The sequence below is a fragment of the Hippopotamus amphibius genome, chromosome 1, assembly GCF_030028045.1.
Source record: "Hippopotamus amphibius kiboko isolate mHipAmp2 chromosome 1, mHipAmp2.hap2, whole genome shotgun sequence".
In the NCBI taxonomy this organism is placed as follows: domain Eukaryota; kingdom Metazoa; phylum Chordata; class Mammalia; order Artiodactyla; family Hippopotamidae; genus Hippopotamus; species Hippopotamus amphibius.
Genome location: NC_080186.1, coordinates 182,469,884 through 182,479,626, shown reverse-complemented (window position 1 = coordinate 182,479,626; position 9,743 = coordinate 182,469,884). Strand labels below are relative to the sequence as shown.

The window sequence follows — 9,743 nt, the reverse complement described above, 5'->3', positions numbered from 1 at the left end:
AAGACGGCTTCCAGAGCTGAAGACCTAATAGAGATAGGAACTTGCATGTGAAAATTAAACTGAATACAGAAGGAAGATGAATGTCGCAGCCAACATGCACTCCAGTGCTACTCAAAGTTCCTGTTCAAGGTGAATTAAGGAGCTTCGGCCAGAATGGAAATCCATGAACTGCCTCCTCCAGGAAGACAGTCTTGCTATGAAGAAAAATGTCGGCTGAACTACCCAATGTACTCCGTGACGTGGTTGATACCCATTCCGGCCCAAGCCTGGTGCTAAACAGTTGCCCCATCCTTGGGCCACACGTTGAGGATCACTGCTCTTGGAGTCTGTGATATGTCTGCCACTTGGGGAGCTAGACTCTCTTTGGGCTAGACTATATTGTGGATCTTTTACAGGCAACCTGACATACGTTAGGACAAAATAGAGAGTTGGTTAATTTGATGTCATACACTGTGTGTTCCATTAAATGCAATTCCCCAGGATATACCATATTGTTGCTTCCAGCCCTTTCCTTGAAAATGAGCATCTTCTATAGCCAGGAGCTGTTGTTTCTTATCACCATAATCCATGAGGTGGCAGCAGTAGGTTCTCCCTGCTTCTCTGCAAGGGTCCTTAATCTTATTTTTTGTGTTATGGACTCCTTTGGCCAGCTGTTATATCTATGTACCATTTCTCAGAATGATTTGTTTTTTCAGAATGATGTTTTAAATTTCATAAAAATAAAATCTGTAAGGTTACAAAGGAAACCAATTATATTGAAATACATTTATCAAAATGTTGGAAACAATTTATGATGGTGATATATGTTTCACTATTCATGCATCAAATACGATCTAGCAGCAGGTCTAAGAACTACCATCATTTTGAAGAGGTGATGCGTGTCAATACCATTTTGACATATCTACAACAACCATAACGGGTTATGAAAACATCTGTCAAAAGTACCACTAACACTATTGTGGTTTGTTGGTTGCCTTATAATAAAAGGAAATGCTAGAATTTCAGTTAGAGTTTAGTGAAAATAAACATGCATGCTTTACTCATCCAAGTTCAAGCACCCCCTGCTTTCCTTCTCTGGTTAAGAACCCCTGCCTGGGGAATGCCAAGCAGGGGTAAAAAGGGAGTTCTGAGCCATGTTATTACTTTTCCTGGGACAGATAATTTGAGCTCCTAATAAAACCCAATTACAATTTCAGGCCCTGGTGAAATTTTATTATAATTTCCATTTGCTTTATTCAAAAAATAAAGGAGTAAGTTTTCCCCCAATCTATTTGTGGAGACCTACATTTCACAAAGGACTTAAAGGCATCTTGGTTGAGGGATTTACATAAAACATTCATTTCTCCTAATAGTTAAATTGATGCTCTTTCAGAAGTTCTTGCTTGCAAAGATCATCATAAAGTCATATCTATTCCTATGTGAAAGAAAATTTGTTATATGAAGACGCTAAAAGTTTTAGGGCCCCTCTAGGGGCAATTTTCTTGAGGAAACTTCAAACAGAGCCCAAGAGAGAGAGGAATCTTCGAGGATCAGCGCGATGGGGAGGCTTCTTGGAGCAGAGAGATAGACCAGAGTTCAAAGGGGAAAGAGTGAGTTAGGGAAGAGACAGGAGGGGTGGTCAGGGGAGTGGGCAGGTCAGTAGCTTCGGCTCAAGGGAAGAAATACGGGGAGGTGAGCCTAGACAGGTCACTGGAGTCGGTTGTGTTGGACCGTCGCCAGGGATGTGGGATGTTATTGACGGAGGGGAGTCATTGAAGTCTTTCCATAGGAATAAGACAAAGACATTTCTGATTTAGGAATATCAACAGGACCACAATGTTTTGGATAAATTTGGGGTAGGAAGAAATTATGGGCAATAGTTTTAGGATCAGGTGGCAAAACTGGATGAAGAAAATTTTACCTATCCTAATATCTCCTGTAATTGCCTAAGGATAGGATTCACCTGGAGCACTTAATTATACAGATCATCACAATTTTCCCTTGCAGGTGATAACCCCAGCAGGGCTGGCCTTTGACAGGGAATTTATCATTTTTAAAATAGCTCCATATGATTTTATCTCCAGACAACTTGGAAAATGCTCCCCGGGAATGTTTGGCTGATCAGATGTGAAATTACATGTGACAGTGTCAAAGCACCAGGTCAAGTGAAACAGGCCAAGTAGATTTTATTCAAGGCTATCACAGGGAAGGAAAGCCAGAATTCAGTCTGAACTCAACTCCACTGAAATAAAAGGTGGGAGTAAAATATTAGAGGACTTTAGAGGAGAGATTGACCCATGGGAGGTGTTGAGCACATTGAGTAATTCCCGAGCTTGCAAATGTTTTTCTCTGTGATTGGGTCACCTGTGTTTACTAATTGGCACTCACCAATCCACCAGTTAGCAACTTAGGCTTCTACCTTCCCACAGAGACTGACAAATAGGAGCCCAGTCTTTCTGGCTGCTAGTCCTTGAGAAAGACCTTCTGGGGCTGTAAAACTGGCCAGAGGCAGGGAGAAGATTTACATCTCAATGGAGCAGAGAAAGAATTTACAATGACAAGTTTTCTGAAGTAAAGGATCTAAGAAAAGGGAGGTCAAGGCATAGAGTCAGGAGAAGACTTGAAGTTTAGTAAAACTGAGGGGAACCATAAGCCCATCCTGGTCAAGGGTAAGGTACTATTACTACTATCACTAATACTGCTGCTATCTTTAGGGTGGCTTCTACCTGATAACAGAAGGGAAAGGAAGAATCAACCTTAGGAATGTTAGGAAAGAAAAATGAACATGACTGCCTAACCTAATGCTGGGAACTGGAGAGTGGGGTTAGAAGAGTGAACCATCCGTGTCTAGTGGCCCTAGACACAGAGGGGATGGAGAAGCGTTGGTGGAGCTGGAATTTCCAGTTGGCAGAGTGGTGGTGCCAAATGAACTGGTCAAGCCCAAGGCTCAGGTCCTTTGGTGGAGACAGCACCCTGCACTCAGTGCAGGTAGCTGATGAGAGACGGGGGAGGCAGCAGGGCTGCGGAAGCCTCCTCTGGCGCGTGATCCTTTCTGACAGAACACTGCAGAGCAGCCTGGACTGTGCACTTGTGGTTGGCACCTTGTGTGAGCGTCACCTAACGCCCCCCGCCCCTCCCCCACACTCACATCTTGTGTACATTATAGGCATTTAAGCAGCTGAGTTTCATGGGAAACTGATGACTTCCATTTAGCTCAAGTTGTGTTAGAAGTTTGTCAGAAAGCTTGAGTGAGGAGGTCAGGGTTTTTAGAGGCAGACTGGGCAATGATTTCTGAAAAGGTGGTAATGAAACCGTAGGAACCCATAAGATTTGCACAAAGTTACTGGGGCTGTGTGTAAGATATTAACGTGTCTTACTCTTTTTCAAGGGATTATGTGTGAAGGGGAAGAATGGAGGTCTAAGGATTCCCAGTCCTCTTATGCAGGAGTGGATGGTCCCAGGGTTACTGGCTCCAGTGAGGTCTGTGATGCTAAGGACTGTAAAGGGTACAGTTGATTTGCTCATGGAACACCAGGCTGAGAAAAGCATCAGTAAAGTGTTCTGGAGGAGTCAGATGCAGGATTTGAGTGAGTGTTTAAAAAAAAAAAAAAAAAAAAGCCAGGGGAGTAAATAGTCACAGGATTAAGTTACTCAGGATGTGTGATATTAATGTTTTACTTTTTTCCAATTACTTTTTTTTAGTGATCGGAAATGAGTGAGCAAGCAGAAAAAAACAATTCCACGCAAGAGAGACATGCAGGTCAAAGTCCTCCTGAGAAAAACTGTCAAATCGGACAGAAGCAACTGGTATGGCTCATGGATACAATGATTCCATGGTATTTGGGGAGTTCCCAACTTGGGAGTCTCTGAGATGCCCCAGATTTGGGTGGGAAGGTGGGCCCCATCAGGATTCCACAGGAAGGATCTCTGCCCCTTTGTGCCGATGGGGCTTCTCCTCGTCTTCACCCCGCTCACAGCCAGGCTGGTCTCACCTCACCTATCCCCTCGGTGCCTCTCAGTCCGCAGTGTCCTGTGCAATAAAAATCCTGCCCTTGGAGTGGAATATTTGTAGAGAATATGTATTTTTTGTTTGTTTCTGAAAACAAGTTTTATTTAAATAAGGGTTTAAATACATTACATAACATTAAAACTGAAGGGGAAAAAAAAAAACCCAAAACCAGTTTGTTACTTCACATGGCATTGGGCAGCTGTTGCTAGTAAGTTGCAAGCTCTACAGCTACATGACAGATACATTCGTTTGAAATTTGTTCCCTTGTCAAAAGTTTACCTGATGGAAGGTTGGCCTCACATTCTAGTTTGGACATTGATCAGCTAGGATATGTCTGGTCAAAAAGACCTTGGTGGCAAGCCAGATGTCCCATCACCTCAGTAGAGGGAAGGGGAGGCTCTAAGCTCTGCCCACCTGGTCACATTGGAGACATCAGGGGATCTTTCCCCGATGATCAGACTCCCTGTAGCAGTACAGCTGCCGTTGCTGCCTTACCCCATCCTCCACTCTCAGCTTCACCGAGGGCTGTTCAGGTGGTGACATTCTCTTAGAGCAGGGAACACTGTAGAGGGATTGCTGAGGAACTTCTGGCCAGACATAGCCTGTCTGTGATCTTGGGGCTCTGGACTTGGCTGAAACATCACTGTTACTGCTTTGTATCAGGCTGGACACTGCCAGGTGCCTACTGCTTGACCTCTGTTTAAATGAGGGACTTCAAGACTAGACAGCATGGCTCTTTTCAGTTTATTGCATGAAGGAGTTACACTAGTCCAAGTTAAAAGCAGACCCCAAATGGTTACATGATACAAGCTGTGAGGTTTTTAAACTTGTGACAAGGGAAAGAAGGGAAATTCTACTCATTGCAAGGAAATCCTCACTTAAGCTTCAGTGAGCCAAAAGCACTTAAAACCCATGAACCTTCAGCTGGTCGTCCTTAGCCAGTCCAATCTCCACGAGGAACTGGCATATGTTCTTGCGCTGGTCACCCTGTAGCTGAATTACTTCTCCATATTCTGGATGCTCAATTACAGTACCATTGCAGGCAAATTTCTTCTTAAACGCCTTCACTAGTTTGTTTCTATCGTAATCATCAGTGATCCCTTGGACAGTAGTAAGGGTCTTCCTACCGTTTCTCTGTTGAATTCTTACATGGATATAATCCTCAGTGCCAGCAGGAAGCAGATCATCACCCTTACTTGCATCAGCAAAGGGGTCGAAAGAGTGGAGGTTCTGGATAGCGGACATACCATACGATTCCTTTTCCTTGGTGGACACGGCCTGCGGAAGGCGGCGGCTGGAGAAGGCGGGCGGGGGGGACGGGGCGTCGGGAAGCGAGGGGGCTCGAGGGGGAGGCTGCTGAGTCCTCGACGGCGGCTCGGTGACTGGAGAATATGTATTTTTATTTAACAAATCCTTGTGTTTTTTCCCCATAATATGTCAGTCCTGCTTCTAAAGCTTGACGTATGTTAATTCACCTAACCCTTACCACAAGATACTGTTGTTAACCCATTTTGCAAAAGGAGAAACTGAGGCTTAGAAGAAGTAGGAACTTGTTCAAAGCACACAGGTAACGCGTGGCAGAGCCGAGATTTGAACAGAGGCATCTGAACTCCTGTTTTGCTACTGCGAATAATAGTAGATCGTGCTAAGTTGTGTTTATTGCACAGCTATCCCTAAATACAGGATTGTTTGGTAAGGTGAAGTCTGTAAAACAAACCTATACACACAAACCAAATGAAATTGTAAAGGAACACACATATTATTTTAGACTGACTAGACTACTATGAAACTAAAGAAATTGCAGAAAAGCCCAAGATTCTGTTACTAATTTGCTACATTGAAATTCTTACATCAAAAGTTTCCCTTTGGTTTCCAAATGTAATATTTCATGTATATGGTTAGTCTAAGGGTTTGTGGGCCATTCAGATTATTTTCTTCTAAAACCCTTCAAAAGAGCATTCCCTTTCTTCTGGACGTATGTGCTGCGTGTTCAAAATTAGTTATGAGGATTGATTGAAGCATCTTTATTATTTGTCCTTCTGATTAGGCCCCATTTAATTTCGAATTATAAGTATCCTGAAACAGAGACTTTTGAAAATTTCCACTCACATGCTAGAAAGTCATTCACGCAAGATTTTCTTCTTGCAAGCTGGCTTTGACTGAGAGGGGAGCCTTCTGGTGGAGCCCTGATGGGGTCCACACTCCCAGCGCAGTGAGTTCTGAAACACACCCTAGAGCGCGGAAGGAAGGGAAGGGCTGTGTGTACCGTGTGTTCTCACTGTGTTGTGAGACACTTTACCTGGGCAGAAGCGTTTTTACTCCCTCGTCCTTATTCACCATAAAATGCTAATTCTGGCTTTCATCCCCAGCAGATTTGAGAAGCCAAGGGGTGTTTTGCAGGTATAAAGGGAATTCTTCTGTTCCTCCTCGATTGTTTTTTATGTTTTTATTATATCAGTTTTACACTGTATATTTGCTTATTCAGAAAGAATGACCTAATTTGAAGAAATTCACATCATCTTTTGAAACTTAATCAGATTAAACTGTTTGTTTCTCTAGGGATAATAGCTAAACTGTCATGCTGCATGGTAAAAGTCACAGAAACTTCATTTTGATGCAATGTAAAACAGACACAACTATCTGGTTCTTACTATTAATACATTTTATTTGTTTCATAGCAACAGATAGAGCGGCAGTTAAAATGCTTGGCTTTTCAAAACCCTGGACCACAGGTAGCAGATTTTAATCCTGAAACAAGGCAGCAGAAAAAGAAAGCGCGGATGTCAAAGATGAATGAGTATTTTTCTGTAAAATACAAGTAAGATCATGGTTTATTATATTTGATCTGTGAGATTATAAAATGCGTGAGTTCTCCTTGACAAAGCTATTAAAGGTTGCCTCTTTTATGATTTAAAAATGTATTTTCTAAAGTACAATAGACTATGATCTCCAACTAGGCATCAATTTTTTAAAAACAGGCTTCAGAAATCCTTGCACTAGAATAATAGCTGTTAGTAGGAAAGGTGATTAAAAATAAGAAAGATGTATCATTAGAAGGAGAAGTAATATAACCATGGGAATGAATTCAAGTATCAGATGGGCACAGAAGTATCATAAATTCAATTACTGCTAGCGCATCAGAGGCATAAATTAAGCAGACCATAAAGGAAAAGGTTGATGTATTTGACTACATTAAAATTAAGACTCTATGCCCTTTAAAAGACACCCTAAAAATAATGAGAGACAAATTACTAGGTAGGCGAAGTTATTTATGATCTAAAAGATCAGTATCACTGTTGATGAAGCTATAGGACATGAATTAAGTGTAAAATAGCACAGCCACTCTTTTAAAACAGCTTGGCATTACCTCTGTACCTAATAACCTAACATCTTCATTCCTGGGTTTATATCCTGGAAAAACTCATACGTGTACAACAGGAGACATATTCCTGAAGAAATTCATAGCATCCCTGCAACAGCAAACCCAGATGACCATCCATAATGGAAAAGATAAGTAGCTGGTATATTTGTACAGTGGAATACATATAGATGTGAAAATATTTGAATACAGCTACATGCACCACCATGGAAAATTTTAAATCATGTTGTAGAATTAAAAAAATAAATTACAGAGGGCAAAATGCCGTGTGCTTGGAGATAACACACACATATGGCATAATGAAAAGTAAAACAAAGAGATGATTTTTATAACATCAAGGTGTGGTTCCTTTGGGCTGAGTGCAGGGATGCAATGGATGGAGCCTGAAGAGGATGTCAAAGGTGCAACACCCCTTTATTAAGCTGGGCAATGGGCAGGTGGAAGTGTTTTATTCTCTATCTCTGTATGTATGTCTTATACACTTCATGTGCATATGCTAGCCCAGAATTATATAGACTAGGCAGCAGATGGGCAGGAAACTGTAGGATCTGTGTCTTAATGTCTGAGTCAAGGCAGGGAGTATTTGCGTGAACGCACGGGGAGAAGGATAGAGTCTGACCTGGGCTCTCTGTCGGCTGCGTGACTCCCCACGCCGGTCATTCCCATAATAGATTTCACATCTCCCTGTCTGCGGACACCTGCATCTCCTGATGGGTGTAGGAGCTCTCATTCCTCAGGTGAGATGCTTCCAATGTAAATCCTCATTGGAAGGCACTCCTGCTAAAGTGAGATAATCAGGCAAGTCTGCGTAATGATCCTTAACCTTTCCTGCTTTATTGGGAGGGGGAAGAGGATGGACCAGCATTACCTAGCAGGAAGGGAAGGAGGTGTTACATCGGCTTGGGACCAAGGGTGCAGAAGGTCATAATTTCACAGACGTTTCTGACTTCAACTGGTCATAATAGAACAGGCTCTACATAGGTACTTTTGTCGTTCTCAGGATTTCAAGCAGCTCAGTATTGAAGGATTTATTTCAAGATGGTTTGATTTTGAGACGGTGGCAGTATCCTGGTGAAAGCCTTTTGCTTCCTGGACTTGTTGTAGAGGCTGACAGAGGCAGTGTGGGGACACACAGCACAGTGTAGACTCCTGCTCTCCACTGGTACAGGGCTTCCTGCTGTCACTCAGAGTTTATGACAGCTTCCTCCCCTGACACTGGGTGAAAAACAATCAGAAAGGGACAGAAGCAGTGACATCAGGAGATTGTTAGCAGAGGAATTTTCAGTTTGCTTATTCTTGTTTTTGTTTTTAATGATGTTGGTATAGTAACTGACAGTTCTAATGCTTATCTGGATTCATTCAAAATGTGACTGTGTTCACCATAGTGCTTTTTCCTTTCCTTTTTTTTTAAATTGAAGTATAGTTGATTTACAACGTTGTTTTAGTTTCAGTTGTATGCACCATTTTTTTAAGAAAGAAAAAAAATGTAATTAATAACAGAAAATTCCATCAAGAATATTTTTAAGTAAAGATTTGTAGAAGGAAGCTTTCAATAGCTTTTAATCAGTAATTCCTCAAAATTTGCTTAGGTGGGATATTACATTGCCCAACATGCTGGAAGAGTGGAGCCTTACTCTAGGTGACAAGCCTGGCTGCACTGGTCATTGGTGGCATATTGACTGAATTTCCCAGGACATGTTGCCTTATAGCATTCTGGAGTGTTGCTGGGTCATCTTTAGGGTGCCGCTTCCTCAGAGTACAGGGAGCCTACTTAGGAAGATTGCCACACAAGAATTTATTCTCAGTGTTGCGGGAAATTGCACCATCCTGTGAGTGTCATTCTCTTTTCTTTGCAGAGTTATGAAGAAGTATGACAAAAGTGGCAGGCTCATCTGCAACGACGCTGACCTGTGCGATTGCCTGGAGAAGAACTGCCTGGGCTGCTTCTACCCCTGCCCCAAGTGTAACTCCAACAAGTGTGGCCCCGAGTGCCGGTGCAACCGCCGCTGGGTCTACGACGCCATCGTCACCGAGTCTGGGGAGGTCATCAGCGCGCTGCCGTTCAACGTTCCCGACTAGGAGCCGCCCTCGTGGGCTGACCCGTTTCTTCTTTACATTTAAGCCAGCCTTTTCTTCTTGGGTGAATTTTAGGGCTGGGGGAAAATCTTTAAAAAAAACATACTTAAGACTCATGTTGCCTGAAGCCATAGGACAGCGTGGGATGGGCCATCCTTCTCTAACCTTCCTGCTGTGACCTCTCAAATTCCTCTCCTTGTGACCCAAGAGAGTGCCCGTGGATGGATATCAGCACTGACACCTCCATCACTACTTTGCTCTCAGATTAAAAATCCCTTTCCTGTTTGCAGGTACCTTAAG

At 42.7% G+C, this 9,743-nt stretch overlaps 2 protein-coding genes across 2 annotated transcripts; one reads left to right on the top strand and one right to left on the bottom strand.

Annotated features, from left to right (window-relative positions):
• The first annotated feature begins 3,690 nt into the window (after positions 1–3,690).
• Positions 3,691–9,446, top strand: ARL14EPL (ADP ribosylation factor like GTPase 14 effector protein like). Its single transcript, XM_057749765.1, has 3 exons — positions 3,691–3,786; positions 6,667–6,806; positions 9,224–9,446. The coding sequence occupies exons 1-3, from the start codon at positions 3,691–3,693 to the stop codon at positions 9,444–9,446; spliced, it is 459 nt and encodes a 152-aa protein (XP_057605748.1).
• Positions 4,629–5,233, bottom strand: LOC130861166 (eukaryotic translation initiation factor 1-like). Its single transcript, XM_057749772.1, has one exon. The coding sequence runs from the start codon at positions 5,231–5,233 to the stop codon at positions 4,892–4,894; it is 342 nt and encodes a 113-aa protein (XP_057605755.1). The 3' UTR covers positions 4,629–4,891.
• Positions 9,447–9,743: the final 297 nt, after the last annotated feature.